Below are 27,468 nucleotides of genomic sequence, written 5' to 3'. Positions count from 1 at the left end.
AAAGGAAAAATCAGAAGAAAAAAAATAAGGGCTGCAAAAATGGGTTATATTGACCAAAAAAATACCAAGGGAAATTATTTATCTGGTGGATTTTAAATTTGTATTATTTTTTTTGTATTTAGTTTTTTAAATTGCATTTTTAGCGAAATATATTTTTTCATGCGATTTTACGTTTTCAAACCTCATATTTTCATAAATATTAAACTTTATCACTTGAAATTTTTAGGAAACATTCTTCAAACATATACCTAGAAAGAAATCACTTATTCTTTATTTGATTTAATTTATTTTAATTTTACACTAGATAGAGGATTGCAAAAGAGTATTTTTTTACGTTGAACGCCATTATGAGTTTTTCAGCTTTTATATAGATCTTTTTTTCCGCTCATTCCCTTTATATATATGTAATTTATCATTGTACTAAATTTAATATTATATGCATTAGTTGTTTTAAAATTATTGAGTCCCAAGTTTCTCCTGAATTTGCTCATAAAATAGCAAAAAAAATGCTGACTCAGCTTTAAAAAATACCCATTTTGTTATAAAATTAAAATTTTTAAATTCGTATTTAATTCTAGTATTGAAAAATTGATATGAAAACAATTCGCTATTACTATAAAAGAAAATAGTTCTTTTCTAGGGGAACCACCTTAAATGGGAGCAAAAATAAATATTGTTATTAAACTGCACGTTTATAAAGTTTTATATCAGGAGATTCATCATCACATAACACATTGTCTTATGAATGCTCTTGTCATATATCAAAATACTTTATCAATGCAATTGCTACTTCTGATTTATTAGTCACATGCATTAATATCTTTTATTGAACAACTCGGAATTAAAAAGTCACCGGTAAAAAAAAAATATATATATATATATATATATACCATTGATACCTCTCCTACCAAACCTTAATATCTGTTATTGAGAACCACGTATCCATCTACCCTTAGTTTATTATTACTTATCATTTTGTCATTTACGAAAACTTATAAGGTCCCTTTACTCCATACTAACATCATTACCACTTGTATTCAATTACACACCATTACCATCCTTATAACTCAAATGTTTTTTGACCCAGATATTCGACCCTTTAAACAATCGTGTTTAATTAAACCATTATAATTTATCATCACCCGGTGTACACATCTCACCCTTAGTACCACCTTGTTCATTTACAAAAATTATAAAATTCTTTTACCTCATACCACTAACACACCATTATTACCACCTATTAATCGAATTACCTATCCCACCCTTTTAATTACCTTGTTCAATGGTTTTATTATACCACCCCATCTTAAACCGCAACCGACTCTTATTATTTATGGTCAAAACTGTTGATTTAAAAAAGATTTAAAAAAATAATTAAATATCAAATAGGCCTAACAACAAACGTTATTTAATTGGAAATTTATATTTCGAACAAAATAACTTCGACGAAAAATTCTACAAAACTTTCGAATTTTATTATTATGTTGACAACAAATTTTTTTTGAAAGAAACAAAGATGGACGAAAACTTAAACAGCTAAAAATAATTGACATTAAACATAAATTTATTTTGTGTAAATCGAAAACAAATATAATTTTAATTTTTCATTGCAAAATTAAATATCTATAAAATTACATAAAAACAAATACAAAAAATATTAAATAATTTAAGAGTTTCAAAACTTCTAAAAAATATTTAAAGTTAAATCATTAAATGAAATATAACAAAAATTTATCTAGTTTTTATTTATCTTAATTATGATTATATATTTCATGAACAATGAAATAAAAATATAATTAACAAAAAACAATAACAAAAATTTCAAAAAGGTTTTGAAAAAATATAATCATATTAGAATTATTACTAATAAAGTTATTTAATAAAAATTATATATATTAATAATACAATAGTTATATAATTATTAAAACTAATAATTATATATAATATAATTATTAAAATTATTTATTAATAATATATTTTGATCCTTTGAATAAAAAATAATCCTTTAAATAATTTAGAAAATAAATGAAAAATTTTAAAATATTATTAAAATTAATTCGTACATTTTAAAACATATTTAATTATAAAATAATATATTAAATATTTCATTTATTATTTTATAATTATTGTTCATATTTTATTTAAGATAATAAACATTTTTTTCGTGTTATAAATTTTTTTAATTTATCGAGGTTATAAAAATATTTTACACGGTACTTGATCCTTAACTCCTTGAGATTCAAACAACGAATCCATTCATAAATCTCTTCAATGAAATCGATGTCGTCGTGAAGTTCAAGACGTAATTCTTCACAAAGATTAATCCACGGAAGAAAATTTTCTTCAAAATCTTTTTTTCTTATAAAATAACGTGAGATGTCTATCTTTAACCATTCAATGTTATCTTTCGGTTTCCATCCTTCGATTTTAATTCGACAACGAAAGTCAACATGGCGAACATTTGTTGAACATTTAATTATAAGATTTTTTTCTTCATCACTTAAAATATTTTTATAAACATTTAACCTCCATAACTTTCTTCCAGATTTAATGTAATGATTTACGAAATAATTTTCACAAGAAGTTTCGTAAGAAGTTTTTCCTTCGACAATCGAAATCGTCCACCACTTTCGTTCATCGACGATAAACTTTACTTCATCAGTAAATGATGATTGACTTTCATAAAAACATTCAATGAATAAATTAACGTAATAAGTTTTAAGTTGATAATTGTTTTCATTTTGACGAGATAATTTAAGTAGACGATCTAAAGAAAAAAGCAATAATTTAATAAAAATAAACAAATAAATAAAAATTTAAACAATAATCGGAATTAATAACATATGAATAACATATTTAATGAAATATAATCAACATAATGATACATATATTTATAAATATAAAATTTATAACATAATTATGTAATAAATTTAAATTTAATAATTTTATAATAAATTACAACATTTATATATATAATATATTTACATATTACGTATAAAAAGTTATAAAAAAATAAAAAATCAATTAAAAATATTATAATTAAATTAATTTTATATTAAATAATATTATTTACATTAATATTAAAATATATACGTTTAAATAATAAAATTATATATAAAAAGAAAAAAAAAGAAACTTTTAATTAAACAATTTTTTACTAAAATTATAAAAAATATTTTAATTTTATTAATTTCAACATAATTTTTATCACATTTATTAAACTTTATTTTACCATAAATATAACATATTTAAAATAATGTAAAAAAAGTTCATCAATAATATTAATTTAAAAAAATACCTTTTTTTAAATTAATGTTAATGATTAACTTATATTCATATTAATAATAAAAACAAATTACAAAAGTGATTTAAATTTAACCAAGTAATGTATCAAGTCAACAAACAAAACGCATTTCATTTAAACGTTGATTTGAAGTGAAATAATTATTTAAAATCGAATTTCAAATAAAGAACTTAATATTGAAAATCTCCTTCATCGATATATTTGAAATGAATCATGTGACAAACCATTAAATACTCAAAGAGTGAGAATTTAAATTTTTGTTTATTCGAATTCGGCGTTGATTGAAATCTTTTTTTTTGAAAAAAGCTCTTTAAAGAACTATTTATATAATTTATAAACTGCATTAAATTTTATAACAAAATTATGATACAATATATTTTTGATACAGTTGCAATGATAAATAAAGTTTAAATGAGTTTTAAACATTTAACAAGTTTGAGAGTTTAAATTTGCACGCGCAATGAAATTTACGCGATGCAATTGCGAATAAAATACGTGTATCATAAGAGCAAATTTGAGAAATTTTTAATCTAGCCCAATACTAAAAGTTTCTTAAAAGATTTAAAAAATAGTACTCTTATGATGAAATCTTTCTTGTACTAGCCCGTTTCCTTGGTTTTTTACAAACACACAAAAAACGACGTATAACTCTAGACCTTGCTACAAAAATATATAAATGCTTTTGGAAAGAAAAAAGCAACGAAAAAAAACAAGATAAAAATCGATAATTTAATCAATATTATTATATGTATTTTAAGTATATTTTTATGAATTTGAAATATTTAATATATCTCTGTATTCAGAGATGCTAAAGTTAAAAAGGCTATCAGCGTTTTATAAAAACATTTGTAAGCTAAAAAAAGTTTCAATTTAATTTCTAGAATGTCACTGTATTATTTAGATGAACTCTTAGATTTAGAAATTTACAAAAAAAAAATAAAGTCTGTTGAATATACAATCGATTAACATCTTAGTTATGTTGACAAATTGCTTTATTTCGATGTATATATTTAAATAAATAAGCTGAAGAATAAATCAAACTATTACAATTATTTATGAAATTCCAATGCTTACTTTTTTTTGTCTTTTGTTTTTGTATTTTTATAATATAATTTACTTAATAAAAAAAAAACACAAGCTTGTTATCAACAACTCCATATAATCGTTGTAAGTTATTGTTTTGTAGCAGTTCAAATTTTGTTTTAAGACATAAATTTTTAAATAAAAGCAAATGATAAATTCATATTGAAGTATACTTACTTGAAAAGTTTAAGAAGTTTTGTTACCAGTGTTAATTAAAAACAATGGTAACAATATGAGATTTTATATAATTAAAAACTCGATCATCGAACTACAAATAATCCTTTGACTAATTCGAAGAAAACAAATGACATTCGAAACAACCGTATTGCTAATAGAAATCGTAGTTTATTGTAACTACCGCAACCGTTAAAAAAAGAATGCAACTTTTCATGATGAAATTTTTTGATCGCATTTTATAAAACGATTATAAATCAAGTTTAAAGCTTGAAAATATGTTAATTAATAATTTAGACATTTTCATTGGATAACATAAACTAATCACTCTAAAGATTTTTTGCTTCAATAAAATAACTTAAAAACAATAAAAACATGCATTGCGTCATTATTGTAATTTAAAAGTCACTAGAAAATAGATACAATTATTTAATAACAGAAAAAAATTTGTAAACTATTATAGACTACTTTATTAATACCTATTAACAAACAAATAGTGATAAAAAAATAACTTACATATAACAAATATCGAAAAAATATTTACCTAAATTAAATAAACGTAACGGCAAGACGAATGAAACGACATAAAACACTATTTTAACTGTTGCTTTTCTGAAGTTCAGAATTTTTATCTGTAATTGGATGTTAAGTGAAAATTACGGACGTATAAAAAAAAGACGAATACAAAAAATACATCCAATTAATATTAAATAAGTGTGTCAAAAAATTATTTTGATGTATTATTTTATGTAAGTTGATCATTATTAATAAGTTATTTATTATTCTCTAAGCTCAATCTATTATTACTTTCAAAAAGAAAAAAAAAAAAAATAATGTTCAGTGAAAACTTGAATTTTTTAGTCCTCAAGTTCATTGGTTTTAGTTGTGGAAATATATAACAGTTATGCAATAATTTGGTTTTAATACAAAAACATTCTCTAGCGTACTACTCTTTTAAACAAAAACCAAAAAATTACGCAAAACAATAGTGGCTATAAAAAAAGCAAATCATCAACTTAATTGTACAAAACATTTTTACAACTGTTGTATGACATTTCTACATATATATATATATATATGTAGAAATGTCTTTATATATGTCTATATATATGTAGAAAGAACTTGAAGATCTTTAATATATATATATATATATATTAAAGATCTTCAAGTTCAAGATTGTTTTTCTTCTTTACAGGACTCCGTACATTTTATCATGAACAGCCATTCCACTCATTGCAAGTTTTATATTTCTACCTTCACCAAAAATAAGAAATTTATCATAATGCTATTATAATGTTAAGTTGCGTTAACATTATAATAGCATTATGATAAATTTCTTATTTTTGGTGAAGTAAGGTTCAATTAAATTATATCTTGTTTAAAAAAATTTTTGAAATCAGATTGAACAAGTGCTTGTATCTAAACAAGCAGGAAAGTCAATCCATAGAAAGTTTTATTCAGTAGCATAAAATTCTCAATGGAATGACTTAATATGAAATATTAGTTACGATACTAAACTAATATAATCATCAATGTGTCATATGCGGAGGGTTTGATGTAAGCCGTTGTAATTTTAATTGTAGACATAATATTTTTCTTTTTTTTTATTTGCTGATTTATATCCAGTTTTTTTTCAACATTTAATATACAAATATTTTTTAAAACAATGTCATACTGCTTTTATTTTAACAGACTTAGCAAGTGCTTCGCTAGCAGTAGAGTTAAACTATTTGATGAGAGGAGATTTAAACAAGTCGATGACAGTAGATTTAAACTAATTGCAGAGAGAAGATTTAAACTATTTGACAACAGTAGATTTAAATTATTTGATGTCAGTAAATTTAAACTATGCAGAGGTGTGGTTCTATTGCTCATTTCATGGTAATAATGACTTTAAAAATATTGCAGCTAAACTGAAGTAATAATAAGTTGATAAATAATAATTTTATAACTTATATAAAAATTCACAGTTTTGCACGTCACCGTTGACAATATGAAAACATATTATTTAAATTGATTATCAAGGTAAAAATTGATTAAAATACTTGGTCAAGCAGCTTAGATTTTTATTTCAACAGATTTGTAATATACACCTAAAGTTCTAAAAGTATCCGCAAACAGTTTCCGTTGACATTTTTTTTGATTTTGTTGAGGGCCACTGTGACAGCCACATAAATTTTAAGTAAAAAATAAATAAAAAACAGATGTCGGTTCAAATTTTTTTTAAAAGTTTCTTGTTAATCAGCAAAAAAAAGGTTACAAAAACAAACCTTAAGTAAATAACTTTAGAATCATTTTATATCAAATCACCTAATGACTCTGAGGTGGTGCCTCAGGGTACCACCTCAGATTTGCCTACCCACAGATTTTATGAAAAAAATAAAATCTCAAAAAGTTCAGCTTGATTGGCCAGTATGTTTAACCGTTAAAATTGAATAAATATTGACCGAAATTCAAAATTTTGGTCAAATTTAGACAAACCATTATTTTATAAGTAAAAAAGGTTATCACCTGAAATTTTGTATTGTGATTTTTGACCCAAATAATCCGTTTCAAATGATAATTTTTTTACTACAATCTTATGTCAAATATCATTAAAATCAACTGTACCTGTTCAAAAGATACGATTCAACCATATTTCGAACAGGTAGGTCAATCAAAGTAAATTTTTCAGGGTTTTTTTTTTTAATGTTGGTGGTCAAAACATAAATATTTTGAGTAATATAATATAAATAAAAAGTTATGCAATCATTACTATCATACCCACAAATAATATTAATCTTAAGAAAAAACATAAAGTAAAATTATTGTGCTCTGTATCAAGTAACAGAATTATATACTCATATAACATAAATAATATAAGTCAATAGAAATATTTTACTGGAAATCATCAATCAATTATATTAATAAAAAAAAAATAATCCTGATTAAGTAACATGGTTATAGATAAATTATCGTAATGAACTTAATGCTCCTCACACTGAATAGCTTAGCTCTAATACAACTGACACTTTGTCACTGTTTTTGTGTTTTTCAATCTCCTATTCATTAAGTCAACTATGTGACTTTAATGTACTCTAATGGTACTTCAGCAGATGTTTTTCATCTTAATACTGAAAAATGTGCCTCCTCAACAATCTTTTGGATTCAGGTAGGAATCGAAGGTTTCAATTGTACTTGTGCATCTTCTATTTTTAAACGCAATGAATGAAATATTCATCTTTTTTATAAAAATAACTCACTTAAAAACTTTCATTTTTTTCTGCAAATTTTTATTGCAATATTTAGGATATTCTGATACTGATAAATGACAGCACTCTTACCCAACCCTCTGATAACACTCTTACTAAGTCATCATTTTACAACACTCTTACTAAGAGTTATTCATCATTCAATTAAGTCTCATCTTTTCTGTGACTGTTCCTAAGTGCTCCAAACACTCTTATTCCACTAGTTTTTTCCCTCAAACATCAGTTCTTTAAAATTTGCTTCCTTCATCTTGCTTTCCTGATTGATTTAATTTGCAGTCTTTTAAGTTGTCTACAATCTTTATCTTTTCTCTTCCAGTAACTTCTAACTATAATTAGTGGTTGCTTGCAGCCTTATTGGGAGCAAAGATGTGAATATATATATATATATATATATATATATATATATATATATATATATATATATATATATATATATATACATAAACATATATAGAAAAGTTACTAATTGCTACGTTTGCCTCTCATTTATGTGCACACAAAATTATGCGCCTTAATCAAAGTTAATGAATCAAAGTTTATATTTTTAACTTACTTTAATACAAACTTTTCGATAAAATAATTTATTTCGAAAATAGTACTTTTGGAGCTTCCATTTTCGAAAATTTCAACCAGATATCTAAATTATTTAAATCAGCAACAAGTTTATTTTCAATGGAAATCATTGCAAGATTGTTCAACCTGTCCTAACCCATTGTTGATCTTAAATAATTTTTTATAGTTTTTAATTTCGAAAAAGATCTCTCGGCGCTAGCTACTGTTATTGGTAATGTGAGAAGCGGTTTTTCTATGAGCATATTTGAGGTGATTTGTAAAGTATAAATTGAACGCGAAATTTTTGTAAATTTTTTTAAATGAATAAAAAGAAAGATTTTAAAATTGTAATGTTGTGCTGCCTGCAAGAAAATTAAAGTTTTTCACTGACAAGCTATTTTTTACCAGGGAGTCAAATATCTCATTTGAAAAGTCATGTCCTGTCGAACCTTTAATTAAGTAAAATCCAATAAAACTTTAATTAATATGAATTTCAATCTTATCCTCTACATCAACCTATCGAAACAGCATTGACATTTGCTCCTGGTGACTGATGTCTGGTGTACAATCAACAATAATTGAAAAATACACAGACTTTCGGACATTTGAGCAAATTTCGAATTTATTGGATATGCCAATCAAGTTAATGATTTCATTCTGAATATCTTTTGCCAAATAGTGCACAGAATTAGTTGTTTTTTTTGCTTTCAACAAATATTTTTCATAACTGGATCAAATTCAGCCAAAAATTCTGAAATTTTTAGAAAATTTCCAATATTATCTTGATAGACTTTTTCACAAAAACCTCTGAGTGGCAGATTTTGCTTTGCCATCATAATAGTTAGGGAAATTATTCTTCTAATTACATTGTCCCAATGTTCTACTTTAAATAAGTTTTTATCCAAAATTTTATCAATTAAAGTGTCTTTTTGAAATCTATTTTTTAAATCCATCCACTTGCTGTAGCAGTCAAAATAATCAAGGCTTTTTTTGTGTCTTTTTAAAATTATATGGAAATATGGCGCCAATCATTACCACCATTATGAGCCAACATAATAGGATTTAAACAAAAAAGTTTACAACAAAAACTAAAAACTTTTTTAGCATTTTTTGAATAAATTAACCACGTTCTATGATTTTTTTCACCATAATCCATGATGCAGTTAAAAAAATGATCTGAAAAACTCAAATTATCAACATTTCTTGGATAGTTTTTAGAATCTTTTTTGAAACTGTTAGGATCTTTTATAACAGCATCTTGTATGAAATCATTGGTTAAATTTTCCTTCCAATTGCTAATATCGTCAAAGCATTCTGAGGTAGCACCAGTTCCAGTCTTTCAATTGTTTGAACAGTTTCAATTGAATTAGTAGAATCAGTTGATTTGCTTTCATTTCCAGAATCAACCAGATCTTGAACTATTGGACTTTCTTCGACATTTTCATCATGATGAGATTTGATTTCAATTGTTCCTCCTTTCGTAGGCATTTTTGTTTAAACTCACAACCTGAAATTTTTATTTTTTCCATTATTTCTTTTAAAAGAAATCAATAAATATTAAATAATTTTATAGCAATAATTAGATAACTTTATATCAAAATAAAAAAAGAATTGAGATTCTCAAAAAGTAGTCCCTCTCAGGAGGTCGTATATATGTGCGTGGTCATTTAACGCGTGCGTCGCACGCCTTAAATGACCACGCACATATATTTTTTTGTTGATATCTTTGCCGAGATTTTTTGCATATATTAAAAATGGCGCATTTTAAAATAGTGAAAAAAACAAACTTATTTCTCATACTATTTTATTTTTCTTACTAATAATTTATTATTATAGTTATTAATGAGAAAATAAAAACATAAAAATATTATATATTTAACTTACAACGCGTAACAACGTTATCAAATACTTGCTTATTTAAACTTTAAATTAAACTTTTAGCTATTTTATATGAAAGCTGTTAGTCTAATGAACAAAATAAACTAAAAAGTTTTGAGTTTGGCCAAAAGAGTGTGAACTTATTTAACTGTTAGGTCTGATTTCTTAGAATCAGTAAAGCGGTTTGTATTAGACACTTTCACAAGATCTTGAGAATTCTATACCAATTTAATAATATATAAAAATCTATCAGAGTTAACTGGCTAAGGAAAATAAACTTTTTTTGATATTGTATATTTTACTTACATTACATCACTTACATTATCGAGCGATTAATATCGTGAATTTTTTAAATCTATTATCAAGAGTTAGAGTTACATAACAAAAGAATTGCAAAAGTATTGGACTCACTCGTTAAAAATAATTAACAAGGGAAATTTTTAAAAACTGGTGGCACTCTTCCTGAGTGATTTTTCATAACATTCATCAATGTTATCGAATCGATAAAAGTTTTTCTGCAAGACAAAGAGCAACTTCAAAAAATTATTTTTGTATTACAACTTGATTATTACTTAATTGAGTCATTGGTTTGTCGAAGTATTTACTTTTAAAATGCTGCAAAGTACATTCAAATCTTTTAAAATATTTGTGACATAAAAATTGCTATCACAGTTTAGAAGAGGGGACTATGTGATTGTTTACAGGAGGGAAAGGGTTACAGGAGGATCATACAGGAGGGAAAGGGTTAAGAATTGATAAATATAGTGTGAAGTGTTTATGGATGAATTGAAAAGTTCAGAAAGATGAGGTGAAATCCTTCTGAAAGCAGTTTTTGATGATAAAGACCAGCCACTATGTCTTGAGTTGTATATTTCACCAGTCTACTGGGTAATTTTTGATATTCTAGTTTATAGTTTGAAAAATGCCTATGGATGAAACTCCCGTAGAATTTTTGACAACAATGTATTCCAAAACTTTTAAAATCCTTTAAAGTTGCTAACAATTCATCAGAACTCACAGCAAAATTATAAATCTATTGAGCATAGTTTAAAAATCTCATTTCTCAAAACAAGAAATATATTTTTTGTTTTAAAATTTATTCAAGATAATGTAGAATGTGTGATAAGCTTGGAGAAGCTTCAGAAACTACTTCAAATAAAGAGTTCTTTAAAAAAACATTAAAAAAGAAGAGGAGTGGATTAAAAGAGCTTGCTACGGTGACTTGTTTTTTCTACGGCAACTCTTCTCGCTTTCTTGTTATTGAATAGATATAATAACTTGAATTTTGATCCGAAACCTAACTGCAGACTCTGAACCTTAAAACTACATTTAAAAATTATTTTTTTACATATTTTCTTGAGATATTTGTCTTAAGCTGAAAATAATATGTATATAAATATTTATTGTACATTTGCAGCGTTTAAACGTTGAATTCTGAGGAGAATTTGCTTCAGAAAAATAAGATCTGTGGCAGTGACAGATCCAGCATTTTTTGGTGTTTGAGCTAACATGGAGTCAAACCGAAGCATTTGTATGTTTATGTCAAGAAATGATGCTTTTTAAAAAGTTGCAATGAATGGAGGCTGGGAGCAAATAAGCACTAAAATTTTATCACCCTGCCCCAAACATGAGAGCAAGAAGTTTATGAAATAATTTTTTTACTATTCATAACGAAATTTATATTCATCGAGAAAATTTGAGTATTGTTTTACAATCTCTAAGTGTTCAAAAATTATGAGCATATAAAATTTGTAACTCCCTCAAATTAAGGAGGGTTTATACTTTACATGGTCACAATTTATGAACGCTGGGAGATAATACTAATCAGCTTTTAACTTATAGATGAAAATAACCTTTGGGGAAGAGGGGATGAAACTTTAGGGCTTTTTTTGTTCCCAGCCTCCAATCATCGCAATATTTTGCAAAGCATCATTATTTGAGCCAAGTATAAACATACAAATGTTCTGATCTCTAACACCAAAAAATGCTGGATCATTTACTGATCTGTGGTTGATGCCTACTCTGGGCTTTTTTTCAATATGAAGCAAGCGCAAAGTTTTAAGTTAAATGCCCTTCTGCAGTGATGTGACCATTAGATCTTGGAGCACCTAAAATAACCACAGAAAAATGTACACATATATTATTAAATTAAATTGATTTGTATGGATCTCGTTTAGTTTACAACAAAAGATCGAAAGTCCTTTACCCAATCTTTTAAGAAAACCATTTTAGATTTGGATTTGTTTGATCCAAGGCTCCAGTAGCAGTGTTTAAATAAAAACGTCATTTGATACTAAAATGAAGTAAAAAGTTTGTTGTATGACTTGAAAAAATCTCAAAGATCAAAAAAAAAATCACTTTACAATAACCAAACTGTTAATTTATCAGCCGTAATCAGTGAAAGATAAGTACAACATATTTCTTAAATTAATAAGCATAGTGTTTTTTTTTGGTTCAGGATTTTGGAACACATAAAGAAAATATCGTTGAACAAATTCAACTAAAATGCTACTGGTAACATGTAACCGAGTACAACCTGAATAATGTCCTACTGCCTTGTTGAATACACTTTTTTAGGCAAAGGCAAGGAGAAGCCAACTCCAACATAAAACACCTGCCATGGGGCTCTTGATTGAGTAAAGGCTAGAGATGGTGATTGATAAAAACACTCATCTTGGGCATATGTTAAATGCATCTGACTACTGTCTTGTAGGCAAAGTTTCCTAGGCAAAGACTAAAGGGGTAAACAGATTTTATCTGTTGACCAGCCTCGCACCCCTTCTTCAACTATTAGGCTGGCGCAGATGTAATTTTAATACATTATTTCCAGTTTAGGATGTTGAATGCTGGATCTTCTTGACTCAATGCATGGGTTTTGCTTGTGTCTTGATTTTTATGACTAGGCAACTCGTTCTATTACCTCCTAATGAGGGCATAGCTCTAAAACACAGTTTTATGATTTTTCTGATGCCGGATGGTAGTCAGGTTTCCCTAACTCTGAGATAGCTCTCAGAGAGACTGATTCCATTGCCAGCTAAAAAATATCAAAGTATTAAGAGTGCCATGTTGAGCATAAATGGTGTCCTTGTTTGTACTTTTGGTGTGCATTGTCAAGGACACAATTGGAACCCTTTGTTACAGCTTAGGATTTTTAATAGTAATGAGGCAATTGCTTGAACTATTAAACAGTGTACTGAGTACAGACAACATACCTGTTATTGTTTTGCAGAAGTGTTCTCCAGAGGTCTATACTTTTAAAACTTTTTAACAAGTGCTTATCAGAGTCTTGTTTTCCAGCCTGCTGGAAAGCGGCATCTGTTATCCCTATGTCAAAAATTCTGGAGAGCAATCTGATTTGACTTTCGTCCCATTAGTCAATTAGCAAGATTTTTGAATCTTTAATTAACAAACTTAATCTCTCATCTTGCAACTAATAACTTTCTGATTATCAATATAAATTTCAATCTTCTCGTTCTACAGCTGATTTGCTAACAGTAATAACCAATATGTTTTATTGTGCATTAGATAAAGATGGAGAGGTTAAGGCCATTGCTCTTGACATTTCTACAGCTTTTGATAAAGTTTGGCATGCTGGTCTTCTCCATAAGTTTTCTTATGGCGTATTATACAATTAGAAAGGAAGGATTATTGAATCCTTTCTTTTTAAATGTAGTATAAAAGTTGTCAAAGAACAGCACTCTTCTTCATATTCTGTAACTTCAGGGGTTCCTCAAAGTTCTATCCTTGGCCTAGTACTCTTTTTAATCTACATTAACGATCTTTCAAATATTCTTACATCTAAGGTGGCATTGTTCGCTGATGATACTACCATTTATTCTTGTCATGATAAGAAGCCTCTCTGATTGCTTGGAGAGGGCATTTGAGCTTGAAAAGGATCTCACTTCTGCTACAACGGGGCTCACAGTGGCTGGTGAACTTTGACTTAGATAAAACTCAATTTTATTCAGCCAATCATTATCGCAATAATTTAGATCTTCCTATATTTATAAACGGTAGCGAACTCGATGAGTCATCTACCCTTCATCTTCTAGGATTAACTCTTACTTCCAATCTTTCCTGGAAACCGTATATCAAATTCAATGTAAAATTAGCATCTGCTAAGGTTGCATCTCTTTATCGAGCTTGACACTTTCTTACACCGGATTCTATTCTTCATCTCTATAAATTTCAAATCCGTCCTTGTATGGAATACAGTTACCATATCTGGGGCAGATCTTCTATTGATGCCCTTTCTCTTTTGGACAAGGTGCAAAAACGCATTGTAAACATAGTAAATTCCAACTCTAATAGTGGTTGCTTGCAGTCTTGTTGGAAGCAAAGATATTAAAAAAAAAATACTTAAATTTACATTAGAATATATTTGCGCCAATGCTTGGAAATTGCACTAAATTTATTCAAAAATCATGAAAAGCGTTACTTTGAACAATTGGTGCAAATACTTCTATCAAGAAAAAGTAAAAAATACAAAAATTTTTCATTACCTACTCTGCATAAAATTTGGTTGTCAAAAAGAAAATATGGAACTGAAAAATGCATAACTTTGTTTAAAGGGTTTAAAAAAAGCATTTTATATAATAAAATAAGTTTTATAAGGGCCTATAACCTAATTTTGACTGGATTTCAAACACGAGGCTATATACCATTTGACCCTGTGGCTGGCCACTAATATTATCAAAAAAAAACAACAACAAGAAGATATTTATTTTCCATAAATTATTATTATTATTATCAAAACTATTTACAATAGTTTTGATTATAATAATAATAATAACAAAAATAATAGTAATAATAGTAATATATTATAATAATATAAGATAAAAAAAAAAATTAATACCAATTGCAGGCCTTGTTAAGAAGCGTTACGCAGCTCGCATTTTGCCTGCGAAAAGGCGATTTGCTACATGTTCAGCAGTTTTGCGTTACGCAAAAACTTTTATTTTTAAGAATATTTAAATTATCTTTTGATGTTGTTAATGCGACATTTATTCAAAAGAAAAAAAGTTGTAAGTAAAAGCATTTAACCGCAAGTGTAAACTAATAGATATTTTGTTAAAGAAACAGTTTGTTTAAGAGGTATTCCATGAGATAGTGGGACAGGCATGTAACCCACTATCTCAGATTTTCTTCATACTTTGTAAAAATGGTCACCTATATAACATAGACTACCTTGCAAAAATTTAGCTCTGATATCAAATGGGCTTTGGAGATATTGTTATTTTAAAATCAGCAATTTTTAGCAATTTTTTATGTTTGGCGGCCATTTTGATTTTACTATAGTTTTTGTTTTACAAGTTACTGTTCAACTAAACATGTGATTAAGCTGAAAATTAGCACCAGTGTAGTTTTTAGGACGAGGAATCAGAAAATTACATTTGTTTTTAATGAAAATATTAAGAACTATATCAAAATTGGTATTGTACTTCACCTACAGATATTTTTGAAGTTTTAATAAAGGTGGAAAGGAGGTCTGGTAAACATGGTAGCCTTAATTTTTTGTGAATTTTTTTTGTTTTTATTAAAATAGATATTTTAATGAGTGTTTTAATGCAAAATTTAGAGGTGGGTTTTTTGAAATTTTTTGCAAAAATATATGAGTAATATGTGAAAAAATAAGTATTATAGGTCAGTGTTCATAATTTTTTTTTAAATTATTTGACATTGACAATTTTCATTAGTCATCAAATATTATACGAAAGAAAAGCTTTTAACCTATTATTTAAAGAAACTTTTATTCAAATAAACATTTCTTTTTAAAATAAATTTTTGCTTTCTAATTAATGACATATAATGTCATCTTTCACTAAAACAGAAGAAATACTCAATATTAAAATACTAAGACTTAGTATTCGTCTGATATTTTACCAGCTGTTGTTGGTTCTCTAGCTAATCCTTAAATAAATAAAAAATTATAAAATAAAAGTTAAAAAAACATAAATACATATTATCATATTTAAAAATACTAATGATAAAAGTTTTTTCAATTTTTAATAAATGTATATATGTCTGTGTATTTTGTGTTTATTTATAGCTAAATAAAAAATTAAAAAAAATAGAAATTTATTATTATGGAGATCTTGGCTATCAATATTAAACGTTAATCTTAAAAACTGTTTACATCATGAGCAAATTTTACTTAACCGGTTTGCTAACTCCCAAAAAACTGCATCGACCCACATAAAAGGTAAATTTATATGTTTTTAACTTATTGTGCTGTCTTTTTACAAAAAATGCATCTAGTACACTTTCAATTAGTTTAAAAAATTTTAATTTTTTTATTTTATTTCTAACATTATTATATTATCTAAACTATTATGTCCTAATTTTGGCAAATTTTATTCATTTATAATATATTTATAGGTGGTTTGCGAGAAATTGATATTCGACTGGCAAAAGATATGTGTTCAATTGGTATTGAAACAACAACTGGTTTTAAAATGTGTCCTTCATATCAAAAAGAAGTGGTAAAAAAAAAAAAGATGATCGGACTACTTTACAGGACCACAATGGTGAAGATGATTTTCTGGAACAAATATTATTTAATGAAAATATAGAAACTGCACAAGAAAAAGAACTTATATACACCAGTTTTGATAAATTAGATCTATCACCAGTAAAATTTCATGGAGCTCCACAACATGCTAAAAGAAAACTAATGCAAGCTACTGATGTTATGTTAAAAAAGCTATCAGTTACCTTCAATGTTAACGCAACAGACCTGAAAAATGATGTTACTGAGGAGCCCAATGTTGAACATCAAAAGAAAGCTGAAGATCTAGATAAATTGATACTTTCAATGCAAGAAAAACTGAAAATAGCAAATAGAAGAGGAAAGATCCATATTTTAACATTGGTTCCAGATTCATGATCTTTAAGAAAAGCAGCTGAAGTATTTAATATATCAAAGTCAACCATAACTAAAGCAAGAAAACTTAAATTTGAAAAAGGAATATTAACACTTCCAGAAAAAACTAACGTTGTTAGAATTGAATTAGATAATATCATTGATAAGGTGGAAAGCTTCTATTGCAATGATCAGTTTAGTCGGCAGTTGCCAAGTGTAAAAGATTTTGTAAGTGTATCCAAAAATAAACATGTATCAAAGCGATTACTTCTTTGCAATTATTTAATTCAATTTAAACTTGAGCACCCTCAATCCAAAATAGGATTTTCTAAATTTGCTCAGTTAAAGCCAAAATGGTGTATTTATGCTGGTCAAAAAGGAACCCAAGCTGTTTGTATATGTGTAATACACCAATACTGAAAGCTTATGCTTAGCGCAGTTAAACTGGATAAGAATCACCATGAACTAATTGAGAAGATTGTTTGTAGCAGAGAGTCAAGGGAATGCATGATCTATAGATATAATTGTTGCCCTGGAATTCAATATATTATAAATTATATAACTGCAAATATATTGCAAAATGAAGGATCATTTGAAGAGAATGACAAAGTTGATGAAGATGAAATAATTGAATACAAACAGTGGAGTACAACAGATAGAGCAGAGTTACACATCTACAATAAGCGAGTAAGTAACACATCTACAATCTAAGTTACACATCTACAATAAGCGAGTTCATTGAAAGTCTTAGTGAAAAACTTGATAGCATAACATCTCACTCTTATATTGCTAAAGCACAAAGTAAATATTTAAATACATTAAAGTCATCTATACCCATAATTGAAACTATTATTTAGGTTGATTTTGCAGAAAACTTTAAATTTGTCATACAAAACGAAATCCAGAGTTACCATTGGAACCAACAGCAATGCACACTACATCCTGTAGTTATTTATAACAAAATGGATGAGGGTGCTACTAAAAGTCGACCAACGTCTTTATGTTTTATATCTGATGACTTAACACATGATGTTGAATTTATTTATTGTATAGTATAAAGAACTGTCCAATTTGTACAAGAAATGTTTCCCAAAACCACAAAAATCCACTATTTCCCTGATGGTTGTGCTAGCCAGTACAAAAATTGCAAACATTTTTTAAATTTATGCTATCATGTTAAAGATTTTGGGATGCAATGTGAATGGAATTTCTTTGCAACATCACATGGAAAGTCACCATGTGATGGCATTGGTGGAACAGTTAATAGACAAACAGTTAATAAACAGTTTCAAGTGTTAGTCTTCAACGTCCAATTGACTTAAAAATTCAGAACGCTGAAGAAATGTTCAATTTTTCAAAAGATAACATATTTGGCATCCACTTCTTTTTTTTAAAAAGCGAAGATATTTTATCAGTCCGAAATCATTGACTCTCCCATTGAATAATGGAAAGACTTTACCTGGTACAAGAAGTTTCCACCAATTTAATCCACAGGATGCAACAAGCATAAATGTCAAAAGAGTCACTGAGCAGGAGGAGTTTAATCTAACATTCAACCTTACTGGCTTAATTCAATATCTTCAAGAAATCATTGCAGGAAAATATTATATCTGCAAATACGATATGTTTAACTGGGTTGGTTTGGTATTTAAAGTTGATGAAAGAAATGAAGACGCCCTTGTAAAATTCATGCATCCTCATTTACCTAACACTTCATTACACTGGCCAAGTAGAAATGATTGTTGTTGGGTTCCTAAGCCCCATATTTTAATTATGATAAAAAAAAACATTATCTTCAAAAACAGGGCACATATACCAGACAGACACAGACGATTTGCCCAAAATCCAATCTTTAAATTAACTCAATTATATTTCACCAGTTTTCTTTTATAAGCTATTTATAAATTATTCAGAAGCAAGTTCTGGTTTTTTATTGACTAGTTTTTTTATTTAAAACATGTATTTGTTTGATTATTTTGACTCAATATATTACATTCATTATGAATTTTTTAATATAACTGTTGTTGATGGTTTTTTTTTCTTATAATTGACGTTTTCAAAATAAGCAATTTCTTAATAAGTAACATCCAAATGTACTTTTTCATTATAATTTGTTTAATTATTTATAAAAATCCACAAAAAACCCACCTATCAATTTTATACCATAAAACTCTTTAAAATATCTATTTTAATAAAAACAAAAAAAAATTCACAAAAAATTAATGCTACCATGTTTACCAAACCTTCTTTCCGCCTTTGTTAAAACATCAAAAATATCTGTAGGTGAAGTACAATACCAATTTTGATATAGTTCCTAATACTTTAATTAAAAACAAATGTTATATTCTGATTCCTCGTCCTAAAAACTATACTTGAGCTAATTTTCAGCCTAATCACATTAATAGTTGAACAGTAACTTGTAAAACAAAAACTATAGTAAAATCAAAATGGCCGTCAAAAAAAAAAAAAGCTAAAAATAGCTGATTTTAATGTAAGAATATCTCCAAAATCTATTCGATATCAGTGCTAAATTTTTGCGAGGTAGTCTATGTTATATAGGTGACCATTTTTACAAAGTATGAAAGAAATCTGAGATGGTGGGTTACAAATCTTAAAAATTTGTCCCACTTTCTCATGGAATACCTCTTAATAATTTTTTTGTTGTTGCTAAAAATTAGTTAAAAAAAATAAAGTATTTTAAGATTTATCTTAAGGAATTAAATATATAAATTCCTTTTAAATATAAAAATTATTTTTTGTCAGAATAGTTTAAAAAATGCACAATTTATTTTGATGTAAATATTTTATTAATAAGACATTTTGTTTATTGTTAATTCAATGACATAAAGTTTTAATGGCGTTCGTCTAATTTATGAAAATAAATTATGATCACAAATATGTTATCGGTAACTGATAAATAATTTTAAAAAACTTTTTATTGTTTAAAAACATTATTAAAAAGAGTTCACAAAATAAATAAGAAAAAATTTATTTACAATTAATAAAATAATCAAAAACCAACTGTAAAATTATAAGAAAGTAAACAAAAATTATTTTACGTTTTATGAAAAAAAATTTTTTTTCAAAATAAAATTTAGTTTATATTTGAAAAAAATAATAAAAACAATTTTTCAAATAGGAACTTAGATTTTATTTGTAACTTTTGTTATAGTGAGAAAAAAAAAACTGTATGATTTTTAATGCGTTAATAAAATAACTTTAATTACAACGCGGTATTTGAAGAGACGCTAGTGACGCAGTATAACTTCTAACAATACAAAATATATTTGCTGAGTTACTTTGAAATGCATTACGCCTTATTGTTACGCAGCAAAATTTTGTAACAGGGCCTGCAATTGTAGTAATAGTAATAATGAGTATGTTTACAATAATTACAATGAAAAAATAATAACAATAACTAATATTATAATGGTAGTTATGAGCATAAAATCATTTATAATAAAAATTTAATGATTTATTTAGGATGGTGTTACTCATTCAGAAATCTGATCAAAGGAGTGACACTAGTTTTTAAACATAATATAAGTAAAAATAAGCAAGGATGCACACTGAAACACATGGACCGCAAACACATAGACCAAAGCACACAGAACATACACTAAAACAAACATGTAGAATCATAGTTTGCAGGTTTTAATAATAATAAAAAGAAAAAAGTAAACAAAAAGTACTGATGATAAATGTAATAATGACAAAAGATAAGTTAAAAAAATATTTTAATCGTAAGGATAATATGCATAAAAGTTAGTATAAAATGTTTTTCAGAATTTTTTTAAATTGATATTGTTTAAGATGGAATAAAGGTATTTTAGGATATAGTTTTTTGGACTCATTCAAAATGCATACAAGGCTCCTGTTCCATACACAGACGCACTGATAAGCAATAGAATGTTTACCATATTTCTGGGTTTTAAAGAATGGTACATTTAGTTTTCCATTGTGTATATTTCTAGTAGAGTAGGAATGTAATAGCCTACTTTCTGTGAACAAGTTTGTGATAGGAGATGGTAAGTTTTTATTTAAGGAGTCAAAAACAAAAAAGAAAATTAGCATACTTGACTAGCGCTAGAAATGTTGGAATGAAAAGATTTTTGAAGGACTTCAATGTATCAGATTTAATTGATTGGAAGTTTATTATTCTTATGAATTGACTCTGAGACTTTAGCAACTTCTTAATGCAATAGTTTCCAATTTGACCCCAAACTTGACAATAATATCTAAGATAAGATGAAAATAATGCATAGTAAATATTGTTAAGTGTAACTTTATTGACATAATGACGAATTATCGAAACCATACCATTAGCTCGAGATTTCTTGCTTGGTACATTAATGTGAAAGTTCCATGTAAGATTACAATCAATTAATACACCAAGATATTTAACAACTCGTGAAGGATATAGCCGTTTATTATTAATTTAGATTTTATTTTCAACATTTTTACAGAAATAGTTTTTTCTCAGTGAAAATTAGTTCAGTTTTTTGGTGTTGAGACATAATAGTTTAGCATTTAACCAGTGAACTATACCTTTTAGCTCCAAATTAACACTTTTACATAAATAACGATACTATTTGTTGATGTGCAAAAGATTTGTATCATCAGCAAACAGATGAACTGAGGAGAAGTGAACAGAGTTGATTAGGTTGTTAACGTAGATTAAAAATAAAAGAGGACCTAAAACAGAACCTTGAGGAACACCACACAAAACTGATTTAATACTAAAATCGAAACCATTATTACTTACAAATTGTTTTTGATCTGAAAGATAATTCCATAATGTTTTAATTTAGAAATCAAAATACTATGGTCAACAGTATTGAAAGCTGTTTGTAAATCGATAAAAACACTACAAACGAAATATAAACCAGTATCAAGAGCTTTCCTAATTTATTCTGTTATACTTATTAATGCATGGCAAGTAGAATGTTTTGATCGAAAACCAAATAGAAAATCATTTAAACAATTGAATGAGTTTAGAAAAGAGTACACTCTATATAAGTTTCTTAAGAAACTTATATAGAAACTTGTTATGATAAAATGTTAGATAAAAGAGAGTAGTAGTGCATGAAAGTTTTTAAATATTGGGATAACACAAGATAATTTCAAAATATCAGGAAATGTTCCATTTATAAATGTGGCATTGAATAGTTTAAAAAGAATATTTGAAATTCATAGTTAAAATCTATAAGAATATTTATGTGTATGCTGTTTGGACCTATTAAAAAAGGGGTTAAAAAAAATTAAATTAAATAAAAAAGAGAAAAAGAGGGATTCTATATACAGGATAGCCATTTTGAGGATGTATGAACAAAAAATTAAAATCCTTCATAAATAATTTTCTTTATTCTATTTTTTTATGCACATTAGCACTACATTCAACGCATTGATATACAATCATGTGCACGTTGTTACATTATTCTTATTAACTTTAAAAAATTATAAAAACAATGCTAGTCACTATTGCTTTAGTGGTTTATTATTAAATTTTATAAAAACAGTTTTGAATTATATATATTATATAAAAAAAAGTTTCATATTTATGTATTGTTATTTTGTTTTTGTCAACATTTGCAAATTAAAGAGAACATCAAAAGATTAATATAAACAAAACAGTGTTGGTTTAATAAAATAAAATTTTTTGAACAATGATTACATGACACTTACCTACATTCTAGCTCCTATTATCAGTTAATAAAGAAATAACAAATCTAACTTTGATAAAGTTAGAAATAACTTTATCAAAGATGAATAAATAAAATAATCAAAGTTGTTTGCATTATAAAATCATGGTCGTAAAAGTATTCTGAAGAAGTAATTAAAAATGTGTAAGGTTTACAAGGCATGCTTCAGTATGCCGGCATGGAATAGGGTCAATCCTGGGCTATACATTTTACATAATATTGCAAGAGAACTCATGAGAACAAAATGTACAACTGCCTCATGCTTAGATGTGCTTTATTTTTGAAAATTTCATAGATTTAGGTATCTAAATCTATGAAATTAGGTATCTAAATCTATGAAATACATAAGTGACAAAGTTTTTATATATATTGATGCACTTTAAGAAAATATTATACCCTGAAGTGATATGTGAATTTTATTGTTTTCAAATTTATATAAATAGTTATAAACGCAATACTACAGGTGGTATAGTCATCACATTTGCAACTCTAAAAATTTGTTGATAATCAATGAACCATTCAAGCAACTGCTACTTTAGCATTATTAATCACATAAAAACATCACTCTGACAAAAAAGGTACCTCATTCATTTATTCAGATATTCCTTCAACTGATACCCTAGGACTACACAGCCTTGAACTACCTATTCTTCTCCCCCTAAGAAGGATCAGTCATCTTCAAGAGAAAGCAGCAAGTCTAACAGCAAAGGGGATATTGGAGGTACAAGCTATAGTTTAACAGGTGAAGTTGATTAGTACAAGCCATAATTGCCTAGTCAAAAAGACAACGATTTACTGAGAGACCAAGGTTTTACAAAGTCATAGCTGAACTTTTGATATCAAAGCTTAAACAGTGGAATTTGTTGAACAAAAACAAATCACAATTCAGAGAGAACACATTAAAAATTTTACAACTTATTCAGTCAGTGGTTATTCAATGTGGTTGATTTTTTCAAAGCTAAGGGTATCACATTCCAAGTAAATAGCACATATTTATAGACAGTTCATTCTGGAGACTCAATGCCATGTTGCTTCACAATGAAAACAACTGGTCAACCATTCTGTTGGCTCCTTCTGTGCATCTCAGGGAGACAAGACTAGTGCCAAGATGTTGATGAGTACCTTGATGTATGATAACTAGAGGTCATCAAAAACTTGAAAATTATTCTACTAGACCTTCAAGGCTTTTAAACTAATTTTCAATATCTTTCGCCTCACTACAAAAACATAAGAACTGGTTACAACGAAGTGAGTTCTCTGTGGGAAAGAGCAATGTGGAAGCTGCTGAAAGAACTCCAGAAAACACTGCCAATACTGAAAATCAATGCACATATTCATAAAAATCTTTTTAAAGCCAAACCACAGATAAAAAAGATCATAGAATCAAGATAATTATAAGGCTGAAAACTCTGTGGAAAACAGTATATCCAAGAAACTCAAAGCCAAGTTGTTTAAAATGAAAACAACTGACCTTCTGTACTGATGGTTCATTCTACGCAAGGAGGACAAAACTAACGTCAAGAAGTTATTGAGTGCCTTGATGTATAACAACTACAAAGGTCATCAAAGGTTTAAAATTGGCATCATTTTACTGGCCCTTCAAGCTTATTGTATAATTTTCCAATTTCCTTTATCTCTGGGACAGTAAGGACACTACCACAGAAAAAGCTCGTTAGAAACTAAGTTTGTTGAGGGTAAGAGCAAAGTTTAGTGGGAGCAGCTGATAAAACCCAAGAAAAAACTACCATCACTGCAATTCAGGTTTCATCAAAATCTTTTTTAGAAGATGAGGCTAAGCAACAAAGCTAGTAACTTCGTTGAATCAAAGATCAAGAAATCATAGAAAATGATGTCTTAAAAAAGTAATTGTATATATGATAATCACAATTATAGGTAAATACAATTTTAAAATACAATCCTCTAGGCCATAAGGCCAAGGTGACAATTAGAGTTAATGAGAATATTATTTTTTATAAATTGTTACAACACTATATCAACCCTATAGTTTCAAAACATAAATCTTACTAAAGCAAACAAGGAATGTAAAGAAACACACAAAATGTCACTAATATAAGGTAAAAGGAGATTCAAATGTCAAAGTCTATATTCTCTCAATAAATTAAAAAACAACAAGGAAACTTATTCAGAAGGGCAAGGAAAGAGCTTTTAGCAAAATTATATTAGATGTCATTATCAAGGACAGTATATCAAATGTATTATGGAGAAATACATTTGGTGACTACTTTGTGAAACTTATTATCATTTTCTTAAGTTGAGTTTCTTAAACCTCCAGAGGGGTTAGTAATCTCTAGAAAATCTATTTATTTCTGAAGCTTATATCAAATGATTTTTTACTGTCTTTGTCTATTTATTATGCAATTTTTGTTTATTATTAGACAAAATAAATGAAAATATGAAACTCTTCTTGTACTGTTTCATTAAAAACAAATTACAGTTATTTCATAAAATCAAAGTTTAGGCTCATTAAAGTCATTTTTTCAGTCTTTAAACGTGAGCAATTGAAATGAATCCTGACTAGCAAGTCATTTGGAGTACCACAAGGCTTGGTACTCAACTACACAACTCTATATACTTTAAATCAATGATTTGCCATATCACATTGCCAACCATGTTGAATGCTACATAGATTATAACAAGATCATTAGCTTCATTAAGTTTGCAGACGGCGCACTCAGCATAACTACCCTAAATAAGCATTTAGCGAAAAGCAATACCAGCAGCAAAAAACTATAAGATATATGAAAAACCAGTAACTGAAGCATTTGCTTAAAACATAAACTTTATTGATTTTTAAAGACACAATTGTTGTTTGTCAACATTTTTTATAAAACTAATTAAACATTTTTAAGAAAATTACGTTCAAAGATTTAAATTTATAATAAAAAAATGCTATCATATAAATAAAAACAATATATATAATACTCTTTTATATTATAAATTAAACGTGTTGAATTTAAATTATCTTTAGACCAATTAGTTACTTTATTTAAAACTATTTCATGTTATGACGAAAAGCAATGTTTTATTCATGAAATAAAAAAAAGCTTTATTCATGCTTTCCTTTATACTCCTTAATTTAAGAAAATATTTCAAAGAAATAATACACACAAATATAACCTTGTGTCAAACAACTTGGTATTTTTAAAATATTTTCCAAAAAACTATAACTAACAACTATAAATTAGGAAAAACACAGAAAAATTCAGAAAAATAGTAATAACCTGAAAAGTTGGCCTAAAATCTAAAACAACTATAATGTATAACAGTAAAGGTTGGGTTAAGTAAAATTGACATTTTTAATTTCTTGTAATTACGATGCTAAAAACAGGAAAATTTATTAAAAAGTTTATTAATGTATTAATAAAAATTTTTTTTTATTATTATTGTTTAAAATGGCAACAAAACAAAAACGAGTGCGTTATACAATTTTGCATGCTCAAGTGGAAATTCCTAATTTGCCTCTCAAATTATTAATAAAAACTGTTGGATGTTCTAAAAGCACTATAAACTTTAAATAAGTATTTGATGCTTAATACAACAAATAGAAGCGTGAAAGCTGCAACAATTTAACCTTAACAAATAACTGAAGATGAATGTTTTGCATAAAATAAGGATAAATCCTAACATTTTTGAGCAAATTTTGGCTCCAAAATGCAAAACTAGCAGACAAATGGTCCAGACTATCAAGAAAAAGCATAAAATCAAGTCCTTTAAGATGTATGAAGCCACAGATCACAACGCAAAGGAAAATTTAGTGGCAAAAAGTCGTGCAGGAAAATTAAACAAATTATTGTGTAGAAAAAAAAAAGTATAATCATGGATGATAAAACTTATGTGAAATTAAATTTTAAAACGATTCCAAGACATCCTTTTTATATGGGAGTTTCCAAGAAAAAGGCAAAGGCTAAATTTTAATATTTACTTCATAAAACTAAAAAATTTGCAAAAAAAATGATGGTTTGGCAAGCCAGATGTCAATATGGATTGAAAACTCAAAGGTTTGTCACTTATTCCACAATAAAAAGTGAAACTTATTAAATACTGGCTCTGTAGCTTAACCTCATCTTCTGAAAAAGATTTTGATGAAGCCTGAATTGCATTAAATGTGATTATTGCCAATGTGGAACACCCACGACAGTAATGCAATCTTTTGCATGTCCTAGCGTCTTGTCATTACTCCAAATCTATGTTAATAATAGTATCAATCTCATACCTAGAACACACAATCCTGCAAATTGTTCTGAACTTTGTCCAACTAGGCCATTATTAAAGCCGAATTACATAAGAAGTTTAGGCAAGCAAAACTACTGTACAAAAGTACTGATCACAAAGTATAGATCTCACCTAGTGCAAAATTTTATGACTCCAATTAGGAGAAAAATTACAAAATTTTATTGTACCGAGGAAACTTTTTATTTATTCCTTTGTTTATTTTTTTTCTAGACTTAATAAGCATTCAATAAAAAAAAAATCAAAAGAATGACAAGGTAAAACATCTAGGTTGATAAAAAAAAGCAACTGGAATGACATTAGGAACCATCAGCAATCTGATTAAAAAGTACGAAATGTTTGAATTTGCATAGACAAGAAGCAACACTAAGTATACATCAAAGAAAGTAAAAGTGTTTTTTATCCAGAAGC

At 27.1% G+C, this 27,468-nt stretch overlaps 1 protein-coding gene across 1 annotated transcript in view; it reads right to left on the bottom strand.

Annotated features, from left to right (window-relative positions):
- Positions 1-1,986: 1,986 nt before the first annotated feature.
- The window catches only part of LOC136076676 (NACHT, LRR and PYD domains-containing protein 3-like), a 27,551-nt gene continuing 2,069 nt past the window's right edge, over positions 1,987-27,468 (bottom strand). The window contains exon 2 of the mRNA XM_065790009.1: positions 1,987-2,767. Within this exon, the coding sequence (XP_065646081.1) occupies positions 2,142-2,767 (626 nt within the window). The 3' untranslated portion in view covers positions 1,987-2,141. The remainder of the gene's footprint in view (positions 2,768-27,468) is intronic.

The sequence above is a fragment of the Hydra vulgaris genome, chromosome 02 (assembly GCF_038396675.1).
Source record: "Hydra vulgaris chromosome 02, alternate assembly HydraT2T_AEP".
NCBI classification, from domain to species: domain Eukaryota; kingdom Metazoa; phylum Cnidaria; class Hydrozoa; order Anthoathecata; family Hydridae; genus Hydra; species Hydra vulgaris.
This window is presented reverse-complemented; position numbering and strand designations above follow the sequence as displayed.